The sequence below is a fragment of the Pungitius pungitius genome, chromosome 17 (genome assembly GCF_949316345.1).
Source record: "Pungitius pungitius chromosome 17, fPunPun2.1, whole genome shotgun sequence".
NCBI lineage: Eukaryota > Metazoa > Chordata > Actinopteri > Perciformes > Gasterosteidae > Pungitius > Pungitius pungitius.
Genome location: NC_084916.1, coordinates 10,948,411 through 10,971,757, shown reverse-complemented (window position 1 = coordinate 10,971,757; position 23,347 = coordinate 10,948,411). Strand labels below are relative to the sequence as shown.

The 23,347-nt window shown below is 42.8% G+C and overlaps 3 protein-coding genes across 4 annotated transcripts; all 3 read left to right on the top strand.

The window, feature by feature from the left end:
- The first annotated feature begins 1,760 nt into the window (after positions 1-1,760).
- Positions 1,761-7,405, top strand: LOC119218732 (uncharacterized). Its single transcript, XM_037473331.2, has 12 exons — positions 1,761-1,843; positions 3,082-3,151; positions 3,463-3,540; positions 3,622-3,764; positions 3,856-3,978; positions 4,074-4,131; positions 4,237-4,329; positions 4,417-4,553; positions 4,663-4,779; positions 4,889-4,946; positions 5,238-5,303; positions 5,419-7,405. The coding sequence occupies exons 2-12, from the start codon at positions 3,127-3,129 to the stop codon at positions 6,354-6,356; spliced, it is 1,836 nt and encodes a 611-aa protein (XP_037329228.2). The 5' UTR covers positions 1,761-1,843; positions 3,082-3,126; the 3' UTR covers positions 6,357-7,405.
- Positions 7,406-7,595: 190 nt separating this feature from the next.
- Positions 7,596-15,376, top strand: LOC119219634 (regulation of nuclear pre-mRNA domain-containing protein 1A-like). Its single transcript, XM_037474942.2, has 7 exons — positions 7,596-8,025; positions 10,814-10,943; positions 11,441-11,547; positions 11,781-11,875; positions 12,084-12,210; positions 12,607-12,782; positions 14,360-15,376. The coding sequence occupies exons 1-7, from the start codon at positions 7,875-7,877 to the stop codon at positions 14,456-14,458; spliced, it is 885 nt and encodes a 294-aa protein (XP_037330839.1). The 5' UTR covers positions 7,596-7,874; the 3' UTR covers positions 14,459-15,376.
- A 112-nt stretch (positions 15,377-15,488) lies between these two features.
- Positions 15,489-23,126, top strand: si:ch211-13c6.2 (uncharacterized protein LOC100000125 homolog). 2 transcript variants are annotated; one of them, XM_037474929.2, is made up of 13 exons: positions 15,489-15,861; positions 16,216-16,284; positions 17,736-17,760; positions 19,649-19,735; positions 19,821-19,960; positions 20,080-20,199; positions 20,304-20,349; positions 20,720-21,644; positions 21,757-21,850; positions 21,944-22,009; positions 22,111-22,212; positions 22,335-22,587; positions 22,710-23,126. In XM_037474929.2, the coding sequence occupies exons 1-13, from the start codon at positions 15,808-15,810 to the stop codon at positions 22,949-22,951; spliced, it is 2,223 nt and encodes a 740-aa protein (XP_037330826.2). In that variant the 5' UTR covers positions 15,489-15,807; the 3' UTR covers positions 22,952-23,126. The 2 variants fall into 2 exon arrangements, with proteins under 2 accessions (XP_037330826.2, XP_037330827.2); XM_037474930.2 differs by lacking the exons at positions 15,489-15,861; positions 17,736-17,760.
- Positions 23,127-23,347: the final 221 nt, after the last annotated feature.

Here is a 23,347-nt window from a genome sequence, read left to right as displayed (position 1 = left end):
ACTTGCACCACTCCAGGTCCAGGGATCTGAACCTGACTCCCTCTCAAACTGCCAGAGGGGCAACTTGTAAATATAATAAGTGAAATAAGTCATAAATTTAAAGGGCTTGTTTGTGTCACATTGTATGGCATATACATTAGACTGGCCTACAATAACCTGAAGAATGTCTTAAAATACTAAAGGGGGGGACATGATATCATTAGAAATGTTACGCCAGGACGAGCACAGAATGTATTGTGGGGGGTTCACCGGGGAGGATTTTCAACTCTAATATGTCTTCATCCTCATCTTGATCCACAGACTCACTGTCGCTGTCATCAGACGTGCGTTATCCTAAAAAAGTACAAATTAGATTGTCATATTTAAAATGAATGATTATGATTGAATGAATGACACACATTGTTCTACTGACTGAACCCAGACTGACCCCTGATCTCCTAAATGTCTGGCAAACATGTTTCAGGGATGTAATCTTCCTGACTCCTTTCAAGCTCACTGTCCTCGTTGTCACTGTCCTCAGTGTCAGATGGATCAACCCTAACAGCTTGATTTTTAAACCTTTCGCCCATTAAATGTTCCTGTTTCCATTCCCATTCAATATCAGTAGTTGGTACAAGAAAAATATTGACTATGGTCAATCACCTAATTGCACAGTGTTGCCTTGTGGCAACTAACCAAAAAACCCAGTTTTAGTAAAGAAATAAAAAATGAACTATTTAAACTATCAAATATATTTATTTACAGACTCATGCACACAAAAACATTTTCTTTATTGAAGATATTTCATAAACAAGTTAAAAAGTTACTTTTGTCTCACCGATTTGGGGCATTGTGTCCGATGCAGCTTGGCAGCCATAAAAGAATGCTTCACCCAAAGAGAAAAGGTCTCACCCACTTTGGGGCCTCATTTGATTGGACACAGACATGTCTGCTGACATTATACACATTGTTTTTAAATAAAAAATAATTAAAGGGTGTTGTGGAAGATTTTCTCATGCAATCGGGAATCGGTTGTAAAGTCTCTTGTGAATCAAAGTTTCATTTTCCGTTTATTTCTTCCAAGGAAGAAGAGGTCTGCAACAGCTATACATGGACAGGCAGTGGCAAGCTTCTTCTTAATGTTTGAGAGGAACACGGCTAGATTTATACATCGACAGGGTTAACACCTTGGTTTTCTTATGCTAAAGAGTTTGAGACGGGCAAGGAGGTCCCAGACCTAAAGGAAAACTCAAGGTGCTTACAACAAATGTTTGATTAGATCCGTCTGAAGAGATTCACACCTTCTTCTTCCTCCACACAGCGGTGTTATGCAAAGACAAATGGGATCAAAGAGGAGAGGTGCTCTGAGATTCTGCTGTCTCTACAGCTAGGGCGCTGGAGACATCTAATCCATGTTAGACGTCAGTTCTTATACCATGGCCTTTGCCATCTCAGCACCTGCAATTAATAAACTGGCCATACAAATGAAGTCTTTAGAAGAGTTACATATATTTTTGCCATTACACCTCTGACCTCAACCAGCACCACTGACGTCATCCCGACCTTCCAAACACACCGACGCCTTCACAAATTCATCAGATGATGTGCAGAAGAAGAAAAAAAAACGAAAGTTTTGAATCTGACTTTATGGTCCCAGACAAACACGCGCGCACGCACGCACACGCACGCAGAAGAGGAACCCGCGGATTTGATTGGACACCGGAGGTCTGCGCCGCTCCCCGCTGTCACAACGGAAGACGAACCGTGACTTGAGCCACACTTTTACCTCAGCCGTTACTCCGCGGATTTCAAACATTTTCATTTTCGACCTGGCGACGGAGAGACGGACGAGTCGCTCCTGACGGTGAGCTACCGACTCCCCGGCGGTGGTCCGTGACTTTAGCCGCTTGAGGGATGAATGAGAGGAGTTGAACTCAAACGGGAGAGTTTGTGGTCGTGTAGAGCTTAAAATCGTAGAAGGTTATTTTTGCATTAGTTAGATGACGACAGCAGGACTCATTTGTGGCAAAAGTTTAGTTTAAAAATTAACTTCCCGATTTAGATTTTTAACCGTTGTTAATAACTCGTCTTAACTTATTGTTGTACAGTTGTTGTTTTTCCGCAATATTATTCCGTCAGGAAAAGCCCTTATCGTTTTACCTTTTGGCTAAAGATTCCTGTACAGCGTTTATGTCATTTGTCGTTTATGTTTAAATGTCACACCGAAACAATAGTACCTCAATGATTAGTTTGGTCGCCAGTTCAGTTCTTATTTAACGTTAGGTTTAAACTTCTCTTTTAACAACCTCTCAGCGAGGAGCCCCGTGACGTGTGATGACGCGGCGGCGTCATCTAGCGGTCATTGTGATTTAGGCAGTTTACTGCGTTGGTGTTAGAAAGGGTTTTATTTGAAATAGGAGGCAAAACTAACGTCCAGCAAATACAAGTTGACACAGGGAAACAAAACTAAACATTTTAAACCAATGGTGACCAGATCCTCATAGACGTTTTTCGTTGCTATGTTGTTGCTAGGGGAAATAGCTGCTGTATTAACAAACCCAACAGGACATATAAATGAGCCAATTGAGTATGTTTATGTAGTCAAGTTTGGAAAGGGAACATTGTCTTAACAGTTTACAAGTGTATGTTAGTTCTAAAGGAACGAAGATGGGTTTAACCACACATTATTGGCTGTAGGTAGATACATAAATGTTTCTTATCATGACTGATAATACCTGTGACAAATGTTAGTTTGTTTGCAATTGTAGTGGCAAAACGTGTTTGTTACATACTACCCAGAAATGTATTGAATATTACAGTTGTAGCTTGATTTTGCGGGAACTGTGGAATTCGGTAATCTTACGGTAAGCTTTGGTTAAGGGGAATAGACGAGCATATCAGTATTTATGCATGTATGAAGTGAAGTGAAATATACATGACTACACAGGGACAGATGTATAATGACGGACAGTGGGAGTGTTGTGGAATTCCTGCTGACACTAAATCAATCTCTTTACTCCATCTTCTCTCGCGTTTTTTCATTGTTGGGAGCGTTGCATATTTACACTGCAACTTCAACTGCAAAACTTCAACTGTATGCAGGTGGCGATTCTACATCTATGCAGGTGGCGATTCTACATCTGCAGCATGCGGCCGCTTCAAGCACAACGAGGTATGTCTGCATGTGGGCCGCCATGCTGACTTCAACCTTTAACCATCCCTGACTCCAGTATTGTTTTTACCCTGCAAGTCTGTGTGTGTCAATGTGGCTTGGGGGGAACCTACTGTAATGGGGAGAACCGTCAAATAGGTTTTGAGTACTTCACCAGGTGTATATAATGTGTGCAGGGTATTTAGTGATTAGGCTCCGCTTTATCCCCCTGGCCCCATTTGGTGTTACAACAGGTCACACCTGTTGCTATCCCATCTCAAATTGGTTTGTAATCCGTAATTAAGTTGGTCTAACGCATTCTCTGTTTTTAGGAGTTTCTACCAAAAGCCAGCTGTTCAATTCTTTGAAGGTGTATCTCAACAACAAGAACAGACTGCAGCCCATTATTGGTATGTTAAAACTACTTTCTTTGGTGCATGCTGAATGTGTCCTGGGTCTTTTTAAATACATGTTGTTTTATTTACCCTCAGGTCTCGACAGCATTACAGAATGCGTGAAGGCGGGTACGCAACACAACGAATTGTTATACCTATGTGAAGTGTGCGTGTGTCGACTGAGTAAAGCCGACACGCGGAACCACATTATGGGAAGCCTCCACAGATACAACTACATTGTAAGTATTACTGTAAAATAAGGGATGGAAAGTTCATGGGCTGCCCTGGATTAGAGTTTGTTGCCACATGTTTTTTTTTTTCGCTCAACAGAAAGTCTGGCACCCCCGCTTAGTGTCTGAATGGGAGGAGAAGTCTGACCTTTCTAAACTGGCCTGGCCACTGATGGACATGGCCAGGGTACTCGAGGGTGAGGAGGGACCCGGACAGGTCCAGGTAAGCTATATTTGGGGCTGTGTATGTTTTGGTTTGTAGTTTCAAACAGATCAGTGTTTTTGATTTCTCATATGTCTTTACACCTCTATATGAAGTGGTTAGAGGTTGAAGAAGCTGTGTACCAGATGATGGCAACACACAGTGAGAATGCAGGTCAGTGACTATTTACTTGTTTGGAACGGTCGTTCTCTGGCTTTTATTAAATGCAAATTATTTTCATATCGACACGTTTATCTTTTTTTCTTTGTAACCCGACAGCGGTTACTCTGGTAAGAATCTTAAAAGATGGGCAGGGCCGGGGTGAACCCGCCAGCTTTCTTGACAGCTACCCGGGAACTGAGCCTCTGATCGGTGAGCACAGACAAACAAAACAAAGAGAATGCCGAATGTATCAACAGCATTACAGCAAGAGAAGCTGCTTCAAAATGTTTGCAACAGGTCTTTTCCGCGTGGTTGAGTGTAGAAGCGAAGAAGGCCACACGTACTGTTTCTTATGTCACTGCTGCCGCATCCGATCCAACAAAAAGGACATCATTGATCACCTAACCAAATCTTCCCATCTTGCGAACTACTTGGTCAGTTTGTTTTGAATAAGTAACTACAAATAATCAATTAAGCATCCGAAAGCTGTAGAGAACATGGAAACTTTTACTTTTACGTTCCCTGAAAACGTCTGTGTTTTAGATGGAAACTCATCCGGACAAAGTCGGGGTAATGATTGCAGATATCAATGCCAATTATCCACTTCTCCAATCACTGGCTAAGAAAGTGGAGCAAGAAGAGGGCAGAGGAGAGCTGAAGGTATCCAATTCACTTTAAAACGGAGTCCATCCTGCCTTGGTTATGCTCCTGTGTGTGTGTGTAAATGAGGGGTTCACTTGCTCTTATCTGTACATCAAAATGTTCCCAGGTGGTGAACGCACCAGGATCCCTCTGTAACCTCCTGACTGGCAAAAGTTACCACTGGTGTGAGTACACATGCATGCCCATCCATTGTTTGGTTGTTGGTCCTTACAACCATTTGCCATTTATACTTTGTTGACCGACAACTTGCATTAACAATTGTTGTATTATTCACTGCCTTTTGTCTTCTCCATTCTTTGAAGGTCTCTTGATGCTGCCGAAGTCTTGTACTTTACCTTTTATTCAACTACATCAATGTTAAACTACATCTAACTTCTTTTTCATCCACTGCATTTCTAGAGCAAAGACTTATGGATGTTTTGTATACCCTTTGTATGGTTTTCTTATCTTTACAGGTATAAAGATCCTATTTAACGGATGGGCACACACTGACATCAGGAAGCGGAAAATAGCTGTTGAAGGTTTGTCTTTGGAAGCAGCCGCTCATTTGACGGGGATGAAAACCAATATTCTTTTTAAATTTCTTGTCGTTTTTTTTTCGAGTTCTGTGGTTCGAATGTACACTTTTCCTCAAAGGGCCAAGTGAGAGCGGGACTTCCGACGAGGTGATGCCCCAAAAAAATGCTGCGCTGCAGTCCCAACGGCCCAAAACGTTGGCGGCTAAAAGGAAAGGGACTAACACTGTGTTCAGTGTAAGACTGCCTCTTACCAAAGGCTCGTTGCTGCTGGAGAGGAGCCCCTTCAACACGAACGACCCCGCTGCGTCGTCTACCTACTCCCCCTCACCCGACTGGGATCTCACCCCCGTTCCACAGTCCCAGTGGGAGCGCTGTGAATTGGACTATCACGCGGGATTGTTTGACGTCGACCCCACCCAACACACCTCGCGACCTCAGCGCGACCTCCGCGGTGGAGACGCAGCATCCGGGCCATACATGGGTCCGGAAAGTAACTTTGAATTCCCTCCGCATCGAGACGTGGACGGGTATCACAAGGGCAATGAGTACTTCAGCCAGGCGGGAAACTTGGCTGTATCAAAATACCAAAAGGTTAAAAGGGAAGATAATCGCACCGGACGACGCGGTTATCAAGAACGATCGTGGCAGGAGTTTTACGACGGGCATCAAAATAGAGGGCCGCGGACTAAGTGGCCGTCCCCCGCTGTCCCCCACGCTCAAGTCTTGTCCCCTTGGAACTATCACTGCGAACGAGAGGCGAGCCGCGCTGAGCAGTGGTACGATTGGACCCCACAGAGCGGCGTCGGCACGACGGACGTTAGTCAGCGCTATTGCTACCAACAACGTCCGTCGGCGACACAAGGTCACGCGGGTTTTCGCACGGGTCGATCTGGGGAACCGGCTGCTCCTTCGGACGCTGCTTGGTTCAGCGTTCCTCCTTGGCAGGGGGATCCCCTCGCTCACGGTGGCGGCGGTGCACCGCATCCTGCTGTGCCGTTACTGGAGAGGGAACAGAGATTCTACCCAACATACATGGGAGGTCACCATTGGTCGTGATTTGATGATTTCCGGGAGGTTACGTTCGTATCTCCAAAGTTTAATTCTGTTTTTGTTGCCACACGTCCCCTACTTAAGGTTTCCTCTAGAATAACTGGTACCTGCCAGAGCCTCCAAATGGGCAGATGCTTTTCCAGTAGTGAAAATCACCTTCAGAGCCTGGTGGAGGTCATTATGCAGCTTTGGCCCCTTTTCATCTTTCACCTTTGGCCCCTTTTCATCCTCAACAGTATTTACATGAGGGTTTTTTTGTGAAACCTTACTTTCTTTCAGAAAGTCAGAATGTGAAAACACATGATGAACGAGTACCTCTAAACTGAAATGGGCCAAGATTGTGACATATTTGCTTGGATGTACTTATTTTTTTGTTTCTTTTGGACCGTTGTGTAAATGCAACTGCATTATGTACGAGCTGTGTGTCTGACTATCTTTTCATTAAAGGTTTTGATGAGGTAGTATATTTTCTCAGTTTATTTTGTATGACCTGTTATCATTATCAGTTGATATTCTATGGTTGGGTAAAACACTTAATGTAATGTCTGTGTTAAGGAAGCAGCAGCTACTATGACAATTCAAATGTCCAATGCTGATGTGCAAACATATTTTCTAAATGTCTAGTAATTTGACATGTGTAATTGTAAAATTGTAAGATTTTAAACCAAAGTTGACATTATTACGGTTATGGAATGTTAATACTAGGACAGATTTAAGCCTCACTTTTATTATCTGCTAAATCTCGACGCCGTCATATTCACCAGAGGACATTCTTAGACATGAGGGGGAACAAATGTGTACATGTTGCCAGTGTGCTGCAGGATAAGCAGACTTGTGTCTCAGCAGAATTTGCATTAAATGAACTTGTCCATGCATTCGTCTTCAATGACTGGTATGTTGTAACGGTGCGTTCACTGGTCTCTGTAAAACGTAAATTAGAACGCTGCAGATTGAGTCCCAGAAAGTGGATCATATCACAAGTTCTGAGGTCTTTACACTGCTGAAACTCAGCAGCTTAACATTGAGACTGAATGATTTTCTTCATGCTGCCGTCTTTAATTAAACCAGATAAGAGTATGGAATGGGTGCTTTTTACTGTTGATTCCATAAATCTGTTTTAAGCTTGTTTGAATGTTTCATTTGCAATCTCTTTTTGCCTTATCTTTTAAAGGTTTTATATGAAGCACTTAAGCACATATACATCTTGTATGGAGCTGGCTTTTCATCTGTAAAGTCCAACTTGACCTGAACGCAGCGCGCCGCTCCTGTGGTTTTGTCACAAGCTAAAGCAGAAAGGCGGCTTCTCTTCACCGCTAATGTTACTCATGAGGACGGCGGTGAGCAGTTAGCATTAACAAACCAGTCCTTATATCTGGGAGGTGGCGTATTACATTCAATTTGGATGGCTAAAATTTGTGTCAGGTTAGTGACCGGCTAACTTGCCGAACACATTGGGGAGAAACCGTAAAGCGCCCCGTCTCCCAGTGTCGTAGCCCCGTTTTAACGTTAATTAATCTCGTCAAGATGTCAGCCTTCTCTGAGGCGGCTTTAGAGAAGAAACTGTCCGAGCTCAGCAACTCGCAGCAAAGTGTGCAGACGCTGTCGCTGTGGCTCATTCATCATAGAAAACACGCCAGGACCATTGTCAACGTGTGGATCAACGAACTAAAAAAAGGTAAGGTCGATTAAAGCTAACGGTTAGCTAACTAACGTTAGTTCCCCACAGTAACGTCAATACAGGACGACGTGCTTCTGCAACGCACGCGCACCTCCCTCTGAGTGTAGCCTTTGGCTGCAGGAGCCGACTGGCTATGGCTAAAGGCTTATTTTTAATTTCCAGGTTTTCAGAGCTACGGTAACTCTAAAGCTGTCGGGCATAGTGTCCCTGTGAGCACAGCTAATGCTAACGCTAGTCCCACTTAGAGCTTCACATTACATTACATGCCATTAAGCTGACGCTTTTATCCAAAGGGAATTTCAATAAGTGCTTTTCAACGATAAGGATACAAACTCAGAAGAACAAGAGTGCAATTGCATCGAATACGCCGATTTACAATAGATAAGAGCCATTATAAGTACAATTTTTAAAGTGCTAGAATTTGAGCAATAACGTACGCAGCTGTAAAAGGTGTTGACTCCCCTGCCTCGGCAAACGGAAACTTGAGGTATAAGTTAACTCGGTTTAGGCCTAACTTTAGTTAACGATATCAGTCTAATGTTGGCCTGCTTAGTGGTTGCGTTAGGACTGACTCAGTCGCCCTCTGTGTGGCTTTCTAAATGAATGAATGAATGAATGAATGGATGAAATGAACTGTAGCCCCGATTAACATGTGTCTGATACTTTAGTCCAGATGTTCAGTGTCAAGACTCCACCTTCAATGTGATTGTTGCTCCACATCTGTGGGATGTGTAAGTGTCTTTTGAAAGTTACAGCTTGTTTTACTGCCTCCAGATGTGCGCACAAATCAATTCAGCGTATTTTATATCTATTGTTATTACATTACAGGTCATTTTGCTGACCCTTTTATGCAAAGCGACTTACATTGCATTTTGACCCATGGCTTACATTTTGCCTGGGGAGCAATTAGGGGTTAGGTGTCTTGCTCAGGGACACTTCGACATGGCACATTGTGCAGCCAGAATTAAAACCACCAACCTTGCGGCTCGCAGCGCATCACACTACTCCATGCGTCACCATCGCCGTTATAAAATAAAATGCACTGTGAAAACAATTGCACAACTTGTTTACAAGTGGATTTCTCGTAGCAATGCACCTGCTGAGAATCATCGCTGGGCTGCAGTGCCCCTTAACTCGATGGGTCTTTCTAGCAAGTTTCTGCTCATTTTTTCGCTTTAGTATCTGAAAGCCCGCTTCGCACTGACTCAGCAGACAGACCCAGTTGGTGGCCAGCTAGTGAACACGTCGGAAATGTTTATTGGACTTACATTTGCCTGATACCACTTGAAATAAAAGACAATGCTGCTCTGTAACCACTGTATGTGTGTTTGAGGCTTCTGAGTGGCCCAAAAAACCTTGGTAGTTGCATTATTGTGAGTTTCATGTTCACCATACATTGACCTTTTTCTCTCTCTCCCACGGTCTGCTGGGTAGTTCATCATTGATCTGTCTGTTAAACAATGAACACTAGGTCACCCATGTGGGATAGCTGATGCTAAAAAAAAAAAAAGCTAGCCCAAAAGAGGTTTCTCAATCAATATTTTTTCCTTTTATTTCTTTCTCACTCGCACTTACACTGTCTTTTGACACTTAAAGTCATGACACTTAAAGGCCAAGGCATTGTTTGAATTGTATTATCATAACCCTTCTTTTTCTTGTTAAAGTTTGGTAATCCTGAGAAAATAGAGAGAACACGCCACATAAAAGGAAAAAACAAAGTCTAAAAAAAATCTGGCCCTGTCTCGCCACCTCTTTTCCAATGAAAGTAGTGAGCAGCAATGCCTCCAAAAGTCCCTAAATCTAACCAGGACGTTTCAAAGTCTGCAACACTCACAGCCGAATCCTTGGGCCCTCACTCCAAGGCCTTCCCCTCCAAATGATCATCGTAATAAATGTAAGCAGCAAACATGGCTGTGGTCAGTTCTCGCCGCTTGAGTGATGAGCAATGAGCACGCAACTGATCTGGGCCGAACGGATTCATCGGCTGGGTCTGCTGCAGTCCTGCAACAGCAACAGATCATTTGGTCAGCATGTCTTTCATTTATTGTCGTTGGAAAGTGTGGAGGATTTAAAAAATCTAAACTTTTTTTTAATTTTTTTCTTTTTAAGATTGCTAACCATACCTCTAATCCAATAACATGCCGCTTTATTATTCACTGTGTAAATGCACTCCTTTTTGCAACATCAAACATTCAACGTATCGTTTTAATTTTTGTTATTACTGTTGTAGCTAATAATGGCCCACTTTTCCCTCTGGTGCCATTTGACAGCCTAATGATATCTCATGAGATGGACGTATTCTAAGAGATGGAGTGTGTAGTGTTAACACCGCTGGGCGCAGACGTGGCACATTTCTCTTGAGCTTTACGCTCTGCTCACTGTTGAATGTTACTTTCCTGAAACAACAAAGAGATGTGCTCCATTTGTTCTAGAATGTGACTATTACAAAATGATTGGTGGATAAATGCCACAGAAAATAAAAATGACGTGTGAAATGTAATTGTTTCCCAACCTAACCTGAAACGTAGTGAATCTACAGGGAACATTGACCTGTGTGACTTAGTGGTTGTTCATCAACAGATGCTGTTTTTAGCTTTGAGTCATGCAAGAGTAACTTAATATACAATGATCTGGTTTGCTTCATCATCCGTTTTTAAAATGTTCATATTGTAATCATTTCATTTTAGTTTGGTTACTGATCTCATTGTGTTTTAAGTTCAGTCGTGTAAATACTGACCAAATGCCTCCCTTTAATACGTGTATGTGTACATTTCAATGCACGCAGCTCAGGTATCACGCAAGCTGACCTTCCTTTACTTGGCCAATGACGTCATTCAGAACAGCAAGAAGAAGGGCCCAGAGTTCACACAGGACTTTGCTCCGGTCATCGTGGACGCATTCAAACATGTATACAGGTCAGGCTCCCATCGTTTTTAAGCTACATTTTGATGAATCACTCAGCTAGGACCGGCTCACCTGGTTACGGTTAAACTGTAATTTATGTATTTATAGGGTTAGTAACTGGTTATGAGGGTTACTGATACAGCTATTAACCGTCTGTTGTACTCAGTTACTTAATCCAAGTACTAAAATGTGGAATTACAAGGAACTTGATCACTTAACCTGATTACCAAACATGCAAAGTAAGCTGAGATACGAATGTGCGTCGTTTGTCGCACACATATCTGTCTCTCAAAATGATTAATACAAAGACTTGTCAGATTTATGCAAGTCTGATTGTGGAAACTAGAGATTTTAAAGCTTTAATGTAGTTTCCATCTCTTGGATGGGACTAACCTTATTAATTAATAATAAAATACAAGAGGAATAATAAACCTTTTCATTTTTTCCCCTATAATGTACTACAGTGGTTTGACCTCCGTCCTGTCCTGTCTTGTGTTTTCCTGTCCAGAGATGGCGAGGAGGGCTGTAAGAAACAGCTGGGTCGGGTTCTTTCCATCTGGCAGGAGAGAGCTGTGTATGAGAACAACCTGCTGGAGCAGCTCTCCCAAGTCCTCTGTAAGTTGTGTGAACCTTCTCTGTCATGTTTGTAAGAGCATGAGTCATAAGAGCGTTAAAAAGCATCAGTCCAGTTATGATTAGTAACTAAATGTTACATGCATAGTGTCTTCGTATTGATTTAAGAAACAACTCCCTTACTAGAGTACAAAATGAACGTAATCAAGTATCTGGATGGCTGTACGGCTAGCAGCCGACTCTTTTAGAAAGCTCCGTTTTCTTTGGAAACCTAGATGGAGAAAAGAAGGCGAAGAAGAGACCGTATGAGGAGATCCGACCAAATGATGAAGATTTTGCTTCCCAGAGTTCCCCAGCCGAGCCCCCTCAGGTGAGATATGCTCAGAACCCCGAAGAAGTCCTTTAAAAATGTTTAAAAAGGGATGCTTCTTTAAGAATACACAGCTCCCTCTGGATGGATTCGTACCGCACAACCTTTCTCTGCTGTGCTATGTGTTTTGTATTTGACAAATACATTTATTACACATTAAATTTTCTCCTCCCCCCCCCCCTCTCACTGTTTCTCATCCTTCCCTCAGACGGCAGAGTTGATCCGAGCCCTTCAGGAGCTGGAGAACGCGGCCTCTGGCGACTCGGTGCTGCGGCAGCGCATCTCGTCCCTTCCTGCTGAGGTGCAGGACACGTCGCTGCTTCACAGAATTACAGGTAGGAGGATCACACTTCTGTTCTCATGGCCCAACTAGCACTCAAATGTCCTTTTTCAAAATGCAGTAATGATCTGTCTGGAGAATCGTATCTTGTGGAGGCTGAGACAACGTTGTTTAACCGCTTTGACGTACCGTAGACTAAGAGCGCACCAAGAACAGCTTCCTTGCCTACACCTAAAAACAGAAAAACCCCATTATAAACAAACTGAAGGGCCCTCGAGCAGGAAACGGCAAGCCCAAAGATAAAAATGGCTTCTATCTTGCATTGTAAACAGTGTTTGTTTTGCCGGTGAGTAAACGGCAGCTGTTTCCTTTGTGCAGTATTGATGCGTAACTGAGCTCCAGTTGAACCCTCTGGACTGGTTATTTTCTCCATGTGCTTTCTGTGCTTCAGATAAGGAATCGGGGGAGCGTCTCTCCCGGCTGGTGGAGGAGGCCTGCATGTTGCTAGCGGACTTCAGTGGCCGCCTGGCGGCGGAGATCGATGATCGGAGGCAACTCACGCGCACGCTAACGGTCTTCCTACAGAGCCAGAAAGACGGGCTGACCCAGAACGAGCAGAAACTTGACGTGCGTAAATCTATTTTTTCTTTTTCAATGACTAAACGTCCTGTCCACCCCGCCTTATTGTGTCTTTTATTATTGTTCATCTGTGTTGTGTAGCTGTGTGCCCAGACTTCTTTTGATTAACCCTTTTTGTTTGAATGTATTTCAGCATGTTGTGTACTTTAGTTTCACACCGTAGGTTTCCATTTGGTGGTCAGGCCTGTCGGCCTTACAAAAGGCAGAGATTCCTGATTAGATGCACTTAGTAGTAGATGTTGTTCATTTAGCCGTTGCCATTTAACCCAGTTCAATATTTACTCTTAACGGTAAGTATCAACCAAAACATTTGATCTTGATAAAACTCAAATACACATAAATTACAATAATTATTTTTGTAGTAATAATTTTTTTGTGTTGACCATAACTGTCCAGCCTTTTATCCACAGGATACCATGAGGATAAAGTATTTTATATTTGTATTTATGATAAGTCAAGTCTTTTGTAATAAAACAAACACTGAAAATAAAAAATAAAAATGATTTTGTGAGTGCTTTTATTTTGCTATTACATTTAAAATTTCAGATGTTCTATAATATCATTTTTTTAAATAGTATTTAAACAGTACACGTTATTTACATACTCTTAAGTTAAATTGAGCTTATTTAAATGAACATTAAAATCACTCAAATACAGGGTAACCGCTTATTACAAGTCAAACAAAGACAATTTGAATGATTAGTATATTATTATTATTATTATTAGACCAATGCCATTATGCAGTGTGACCACACCCTTAATTTGGTGAGGAAATGTGTTTTCTTGCACAAATCCACTGCATTCATCAGCTGTAAAGATGTAAAACAAACAAGCATGTAGCAAATATGACATATTTGGGAGACACTACGTGTTATGTTGTTTTTAAGGAGTAAAACATGATCTATAAATCCTGTTCTAGTTCAATCGTCCACTCAATTCCCCACAGATTTGTTGTGTTGTACGGACACTAAAAATAAACCTGAAAACTTGAACCCGCCTTATGTTCTATTCCCAAAAACATTCCGAGGTAGAAAATTAATTTCATTTTTGATAATCTTACAAATTGAAGTAAACCATGCAGCAAGTTAGTTGTGGCATTACTGACAAATATAAGATTTGGGGGGGTTTTGAAAGAGTTGAATAAAGATTGAAGGCTAAATGTGTTAAATGTGGTCACACAATTTATATTTTATGTTTGTGTAATGGTGTATTTTTTTAATTAGACTGAACTTGGGGGGGGGGGGTGGCAACACAACTTGTTTGGCCGAATATGCACAATATTAAATATGTAATTAGACTTAAATTAGACTTAACCAACATCCCATTATGTTCTACACAATGCAATACAAAGTTAATGCATTAATGTCATGACTGTATTTCTGTTTTTTTACCTTTTTTTTAAACTCCCTGTATTGACATTTTCCAATTGGATTATGTAACTTCCTTACATCTGTTTATTTGGACAAATTGTTTTACCAGAGTGGCTGTTGAGAAAAGTGTCATTCAAGCTATGAGATATTTAATCCCTGATGGACCTTTTGTTTCTTTGCTGTGGGCATTTTCAGGAGTACAAACGCAAACTGGCGAGGGTGACCCAGGTCCGGAAGGAGCTGCGAGTGCGTCTGAACAATCTTCCAGGAGGACTCTACAATTCTTCAAAATGACTCCCGTTTCATCTCCTGATCAGATAACTTGACCGTCCTGCTTCTCAACCCGTCTCTAGATATCTGCTCATGGACATTGCCTCAGTTCTCTTCTCATGATTTTGGAAGGTGTCTGTTGTTCTCAGTCTTTTTTTAACATATTGTTCATCCCTGTCGCTTTTGTTAACAGAATGTCTTCTTTGTGAGTTCATAGCTTCATACTCACCAGACTCAAGCCCCTCTTGGTTTGGTCCCTTTAAGGTGTCATCGGTGATGCTGGTGTGATATTTTTGTATTTAAAGTGACTTAAGATAATGCACCAGAGAATACACCCCGAGTGTGATGATTTATCAAATGTTCAGTGTTTTGGATTGTTTTCATGTAATTATTTTACCAGTAAACCTATAAGTCTAACTCTTGGTTATATAAGAATTGTTTAATGCAGTGTGATGTAAACTGGAAACCATATTCTAAAGCTGAGCAGTGAGTCATGTTCTAAAAACAAACTGAAATGTGTAATCATCATTTACTTAAAGCCTTCTTCTGAGAGGGGTTTGTAAGTCATGGGTCAATGTACATATTCACATCTGCATGTAAATATGACTGGAGTTTTGCCTGTGAACGATATGTGTCCATGTTGCCATGGATTGTGGTGAAATGGTTATTCACACAAAATACTGCGGTATCTCACTGTAATCTACGTCTCCATTGCTGCTCAGACTTCCACTGTACTGAAATGATGACTGAAGGAGCTTGTTGTCCTGTTTACTGTATCACACTGCTTCATAGATGTATCATTAACTCTACTGAATGCTGTGCAGATGCCTCACACAGCTTAATAGGTGCCCCCAAAACCCGAAGCCAGACTTAAGCTGTTGTTTTTGTACATTTGAAGCAAATTCTTCTTAGAACCAAATAAATAGAAAATGTGAAAATGTTCGCATTGACAGTGTGTGGTCTTGTTTGGTGGCGCGTATTGGTCCCGGCCAACAGGGGGCGGGAACGGGCGCCTGACAATAGGCTCGGTACCAGAAAGCGGTTAACTCGTGTTTCCGACGGACAGATATGCACAAGCACCGGAAGTAGCTGTAGTCATCCGTCAGCAGCCCTTTCAAGCAATTTCGTCAACTGAGAAAAAACAAACTACGCTTAAGTTCATACAATATATCCAGTAAAAAAACACGGGATTTCGCTTGTGTTTGGCAAGATAAAACTGAGCGAATATCGAACTAAATTTAGCTTTCGGACTCCGTGAAACGTACGTTAGCTTAGCAATCAGCTAGCGTTAGCTTCGATCGTTATGGTTCAGATTTGTTAAAACTACGTGGTTTCTTGAGGATACAACGCTACAACCCGTAAGTCATCTGACAATGGATCATTTCGAAACACCATACGAGGAGGAGTCTACATTTATTGTGTGCAGGGTAAGCTAGCATGACGTTACTCGTGCACTTCGTCAAGTTGCCGACCCAATGTTGGAAGAAAGAGATCACGATCATTTTAATAATTGTCTACACTCCGGTCTAATCAGATCAGATGTAATGTACCCAATGCACCCCTGCGCGAACACCCCCCCCCCCCCCCCCCCCCCCCCGGTTGCTGTGGCTGCAGTTTATGTTGCTACGGACTGGCACAGCGTTGCAAAATTACATGTTTCTAATATTTCATCTACCTTTGTAGATGGGCTCATGGAGTCAGGCTATGGTTATGGTTCTGTGTAACAGTCTGTATATCAATTCAGCAGCTGTGATACTGATTGATTCGTGTTTTCTCTCCAGGTCTGTGATAAATCCATAAGGGGTGAAACCTTGTTCAAGATACACCTGACCACACCAGGACACAGAAAGGTACACGTCACAGTTTAGTGTGGCAGAGTCACACTAAATATGGAAAAACATTGTTCATTTTAATGTAGCACTAATTTATAAAAACATATAAGTTAATCGGTAGTAAGCAAGCAAAAGTGAAATGATCTGGTCAGGCTATAAGTAGCCTGAAGGTGTTCATTTTACATTTTGTCTTTGGTCGACTGGAAGCTGAACCATATCTTGACTGCAGAAATGTAAACTGTTCAGTCTCTCCTTGAGCAATAAGCAACCAGGGGAAATGCTTTGTCGACCTTTCTGAAGACTTTGTCAAGGTCATGCTGGAAGCTCACTCTTGTGTCTTTGTGGAGTAAAGTTTTGGCAAATAAGAAAAAGTATACGACTTGATCTGCGTTTCCTTTGTCCTTTTGTTTCGAATCATCACTTGTGGGTGACTTTGATGGACCCAACCTTTGCTTTAACGGGAGCAGCACGTTTCCTGTTTTTGAAAAACTTTTTTTTAAGTCACTCCTTTGATGGTTTGCACACTGACCACTGGACTGATATGAGCTTGATATCTATCTTCACTGGAGTCTGGTCCAATCATTTTGGAAACAATCATCTGTGAGCATCTTGTTGGCAAGTCCTTTTCTGTGACGTCACCTGGAGGATGTGCTCAATCCTCACTGATTGAGCACATCTCACTGCACTATTATGTAAACATATTCTGGCAATTTCCTTTGCCTGTCTTGCACAGAAAAACATTTTTTTCCAGTTCCCTCTAGAAACCCGCCAGCTCGAGGACTTTTTGTAAATCTTCTATGGCTTTTAATTCACTAAAGATTGCAGCACTCCCACGAAAAACAAGTAGAAGTTTTTTTTTTTGTGTGCGAGGAAGCCAATCACAAGCAACTCTGGATATTCATGTGCTTTTGGGAAGCTTCCCCAGCTGATCTCCAACTCAATTCTCTCACACTGCGACCTCATGGAGTCAGGCTGGGAATGAATGAAAATGAAAATGCAGAATATTTTGACAGTTAAGCATTGCAGATGCTAACTCATTATCCATCCTGTACAGACCCATTTTCTACTGTCTACACTGGATGCCCTCAGACAAGAGGCTGACGTACTTTTCAAGAGTTCTGTGGATCTTGCGTTTCCTGTGGGTCATTTTGCGGATTACTAGAATTTCTTGACTCTTTCATGGAAGACAGAGTGTTGGACGGGATTGAAGTGACAGTCACAGCAATAGTTTCTCGGACATTGCTGTTTTTGGTTGTGTCGACAAAAAACAGACACTGCTTCTCTGCGTGTAGATCTTCACGACGATTTAAAGGCCTACTTTGATTGCGCCTAGAGTGAGCTGTTGTCTTGGTCAAGTAATATTCACCCATGATATAACCCTTTCTCTGTTTGTAGCAGTTGTGGGCCAATGTCCTGTTCGCCAACCACTGATTGACTTAATTTTGTTGCTCTCCTTTTATCCCTGGCAGAAAGAGGATGTCCTGGTTGCTTCGGGTAAGTAGACTTCATCTTCCGCATTCTGTTCTATTCTGGCGTGGAGTATATTTGCCTGTCTATGGCAGGGGAATTGGTAAAGTAACCACGGTCACTGGTTGTGTCCTTGTTGTGACGGACAGCGTCAATGACTCTGATCCTCTTAGGAATTACTATGCGCTCAAATCAGAAGAGATGCTGCTGGTTGGACTGCGTCTTTCTGTGACATGTAAGCAATAGTTTGTCAGATGTAGGAACTTCGATCAGGTTTTTGATCTCGTCGCTGAGCTGCCAAACAACGCTACACAACTAAGTTGTGTTCTTTTTGTCCTCAGATGTTGTCATGCGTTCAATAAGGCTTCTTGATTCCAGTTCAGGTGAATCTCGATTTACTCTGAGGACTCTGAGAATGCTCCTCACTTTGTCGAGTGGGCCTTCATCCGACCTTCTGGTGTCCTTTGAAGTCAACAGAAATTAATTCACCCATTATTAGCAGAGGAGGGGGTGTGGAAGGGGGCACTTGCATGCCACCAATACCTTCATGGCGCCCCAAAAACGTACCAAATATGGCGGCTGCCGAAATCCGCGTGGTGGCAGATCCTCAGAGAGTGCACCTGCACCGCCTCCGAGGTTCAACGCACAGAAGGGTGTCACGGGTCACTGCAGGGGGCCGAGGCCTGCGGGGACGCACGCCGCCCACACATCTAACGAGCCGATTGCTTAATCCAACTTCCAAGAAAAGTGTGTTTATGCTTGCTGCATTTACAAGAGACTCGGCGTGTGGAGGCTTGTTCCACTTTTAGCTGTGGCAGAATGCGTTTCATGCTCCAAAGGTGGACTTGTGTTTAGACTGGGCCAAGCGCTGTGCGTGCTCATGCTTAAGGTCAAAACACAGCCATTTGCCACTCTTTTTGGGGATTTCTTTTTTTTTTTGGGAGTGAGGGGGAAAAGGGATTTTTCTTTTTTTGTGTTTTTTTTAAGCAGGCAACAGCCTCTGTCTTTGAGGTGTCACATTATGTCGAGGACGTCATTTTTTGTTGACAATAAAATCCTCCTCGTTTCCACATTTGCAAAGCGGCACCAAAGAATCACGAGAGACGACCTCTCTGTTGATTTAAGTAGAGCGGAAGTTAAGTAGAGACTGAAGCGTTCAAAGGTGAAGCGTTGGAGTTCATACAAAATAACATGTTTGGTGACTCATTCGTGACGTCAGTACGTCAAGTGGAGAATTCCACACGTTTTGGCTGCTTAGTCCGTCTTGGATGCTCATGCTGCAAACTGGGTTCTCAACCAATCTCATTCTAATAGACCTCAGTCCTTCGTCCTACAGGTTACGGTTTTCTGCAGCAAGGGAAACCCAAAAGATGGGTTGGCATTTTAAATATAATGGTGGTGTAGTTACATCATGAACCACTGAATTACACTAAAGATAATGGAGCGATGCGGTGCTGTTTGTACAGCACAGGGATCTAACCGACACGGGAAGTTAAGTTTCCGTTATGATGTGACGTAACCTCAAAGGGTGGGAGAACCCTTGTAGCGGTTAAGAGCCCCGGGTTTTTCTTTGCAACACCTTCTGCGGCAGGATCAGCATCTGAGTGTATCCGCTGTCGAAGGGCGAGTCCCAGGACTTTCTGGGGATTTTGCGGGATTCCATCTGATGTTGCGGTGAATGCGACCCGGACCACGAGCATTGAGAATCACTGCATAGATTCAGCCAATCCCTTCACTGATGGTCACGGTTAATTGTTCGGGTCATATAAAGGCACCACTATTGTATACATGTTTGATATTTGGATAAAAGCTCCTCACAGTTACCTCAAAGTAAACAGTGCACTACATGTGTATTATCTTAAAAACACTGCCTGCTGTAATGTTTTATTTTGCTAACTGTGTTTATGTTCCTCAGGGCATCCTGTCACATATCCCCGCATACCGGAATTTGAGGACATATTACAATATCTGGATTACATGAAGCTGGACGAGCCCATCATTGGTTATTAAGTTGATACCATTAAAAAAAGGATATTTTAACATGTGGATTTAAATCCTACTTACCTATTTCTGCTTTAATTTCATAGGTTTGAACTATTTGGAGGAGCTGCCTTGTAATGACCCTCAGACGGGCCCCAAATACACATGTAGGCTTTGTCATCAGAAGGCAAACCTGCTGGAAATGGTCCATCATGTGATTGGACGTAAACACCGGCAGAAATATGTGGTAAAGCATAGTGAATGCTTACAGCACGCTAGTTAAACTTTTTTGAGTGTTTTAATTGAAAAGGAGAAACAAATTGAGGAATGCCATAATCTTTTTTTTTTTTTTTTTTTTTTTTGTAGGAACTGAAACGGCCCGACTTGGTGACCTGGAATAAACAGTCCTTAGTAACCCACGGGGGAAAGACCGTACGAGCCAGAGCGGAGATAATCGAGAGGCAGGATGGACGAGGAACGCCAGTGGTGCGACAATTTTGGCAATTAGACCTGCAAAATATATTAAAGTGATGTGTACTTCTTTGAGAGTGACATCATTTTTTTGGGGTTCCTTTTGTTTTTTGTTTCAGCTCATGTCAGGAAAAGGGATGGAGGCCCAATTGAACATGTCAAGAGGTAAATTCTGTGACGTAATAGACATTGGACATGATAATGACATGCCCACATATAATATACGTTATTGTTTTCTCACTTATATTATTGTAGTGTGTTGTATTTTTGTTTACATTAATGATTTTCAGCCTGAACATGTTCATATACATCCAATATGCATTAGCCAATCCTTCTCATTTTCTTATATGTGCGCAGCAGGATGTTTGACTGAATTTTACTCCGTGCTAAACTGTGATTTGAGTGTTTTAAAGTTGCTTTTAATACTTTTTTTACGCCAATCTGATACATCAAAGTCACCTCATGAACAGAAAATGACAGCTCATACCAGAAACACAGTACCTCATATTTTACGTTTCCTCTACTTCTCTACTAGCTCCCCCAAGGCAGACGCAAAATAGGAATCAGAACATTTTACAAAGTCTGACCCAACGAGGTGGGCCACCACTACGGGAGGGGTCTCCTGCGAGGGGTCGCCCAGCCACAGCCCCATTCCGCCCAGAAGACGCTTACATGTCGCCCAGGGACAGTTCGATGTACCAACAGGGGGACCCTCCCGGCCACGGCCACATGGAGGAGGACCTGCAGAGGGCCGATCGCGGGAGCCGCCTCACAAACCGACGGGAGTACATGGAGCCAGATTATCGTACGGAGTACCAGGAGGAATATTTTGAGGGTTCACAAAGGAGAGCCGCACCGGATCCGGCCGGTGATCCCAGGTACGATCCAAGGCAGGAGATGCCGCGCGGCCACGCCGACCATTACCCAGACGAGGCTCCTCCTTTCAGATCGCACTACCGGGAAAGAGATCCACTGAGGGAGTTCTACACTGCCGAAGTGAGGAGGCGTGGGCTCGCTGGTCCCGAGTCCACGGCCTCGCAGCCGGTGCACCCAGAAGGCGCCGGGCGGCGTCATCTGGACTGGGAACCCGGCAGCCCTGGAGGCCTGAATGGGGCCGGCCGGCAGGGATCGAGCGAACCCGAGGCAAAGAGAAGGAGCTTTCCCGCGTCTTTGGAGAGGGACCAGACGACCGAAGGCCATTTGTTTAATTTTGTCAGAGAATATCGTCAGGAAATGAGAGAACTGTATCAGGAGGAGCCAGTCGTGAACCCCAGGCAGAGCAGAGCAGGAAGCCTCACCGCCCAGAGACAAGTGGAAGCTAGCCGGGCCCTGTCGGACATTCCAGAGCCGTTCAGGCGTTTCCTAAAAGGGGCCGCTAATAATGAGGGATACGGCAAAAGAAAAAGAAAGAGTCGCTTCTCTGATGCCACTGCAGAGGAGGCAGAAACCACAAAGGAGATGTGAGTGATATTTCGCCTCCTGCCTTTCCTGTAAAGATGGATCTCTATGAAACTGACTGAATGCTTTGCGTCTTACCATTTTTTTGTGGACATATTTGTTTTATGTTTTAAGGTTTCGCGAGTACGGATTTTCAGTTCCAACAGCTGGCAGTCGTCCTGGACCAGCTTATGGAACTCAACATCCTGACTATTACAGAGAACTGCAGGTAGTTAATAAGGAAATTAGGCTATTTGTTTTGATTAACTAACTGTCAAAATGTTCAAATGTCAACTAATCTGGAAAATGTTGTATTTTTTAGAGCTCGCATTGTGCTGAAAGCCACCTTAAAGAAGGCTCTGAGTCTAAGGGTGTCTTTGATATGCTGGTAAGGTTGTGTTTTTGTATTTCCACGTGGCAATAATGCGTTTGTTATGCAGCCATTTATTAAAGGGTCTCTTAACTATGTATTTTTTCCCTTGTCGCTAGAAAAACATTGAAATTGAAAATGCAGAAGAGGCCGACTTCCTGAATAACAAACTTTGCGATCTTCTGAAGGAATTCAAGAACAAAAAATCAGAGAATGCTCTGGTATGGGTCTCTATCTAACTGCGTGTAGTTTAATTTACTGTCTCTACATTTTTTTTTAAATGAGTGTGTTTGAAGAACTTTACTGAGCCTGATTTTAGACAAAAATGTTTTTGTTGCTCTAGCAAAATAGCCATGGTCGAGTGGCCATCTCCTCAAACTGCAACAGCTTTGACCAGGAGCTGTCCCCAAAACATCAGTTTGACACAACGCAGAGAGAAGATTTAGACCGCAGACGACCAGATGAACTCTACTTTAATGAAGAGCAGGGAGGAAGAGGCTGGCGACAGCATGAGCAAACACCTGAGGAGCAGCTGGATGAATACCACCATCCTGTACGCAGGGTGCCTGGACAGTCCAACAGAAGACATTATGAAGGTATGCTTTTTATATACATATATGGTTCAAAGTCTTGAATGGAAGATCTCCATCACCAAAAATGAACTCTAACAACTATATAAATATACATTTTTACAATGTTTTTGCTGTTTTTCTTCCAGAGGTTTTTGGGTTGCCCAGGATGCAACATGCCAGCTATCCGGATGAGCCAGCACGTTATCCTGAAAGAGAACCGAGGCACCCTCTAGACTTCCCAAATGCTCCAGACGAGTTCATGGACTCCCGATCCTCTGCACCTCCGCTCCGCATGGAACGAGGACACAGGATGGACAGGGGCCTTCGGTACTCCAACAACTTAGACAAAATCACCTCCACCCTCTTGGAGCTGGTCACGAGGAAATAATTTACATTAAAGTTTTGTCAGCATATACTTCCATAGATTTGATGAGACTCTATGGTTTGCAGACATGTTATCAAACTGCTTCTTCCCTGCAGTGTTTGATTTTTTTTTTTAAGTGTTACTGACATTTGGTTCGAAAAATGTCTAATTGTGAACATTAAAACATTTGTCTACTGCAGCTGCCACGTCATTCTGTTCTCTACCTATCACATTTATCACCAGCAATAAGTGATAATGCCCATTGCGATAGTATTCCGTACAGTTATTTTGACTATATCCAACTCAATTTAACTGAACCTAATTTGTGTTTCAATGTCATGCAGACATTTGTAATTTTTTGTTTGGGAATCAGTCACAGCAGTTCTACTTATGTTATTAGCAGCAATATCATTTGCATAC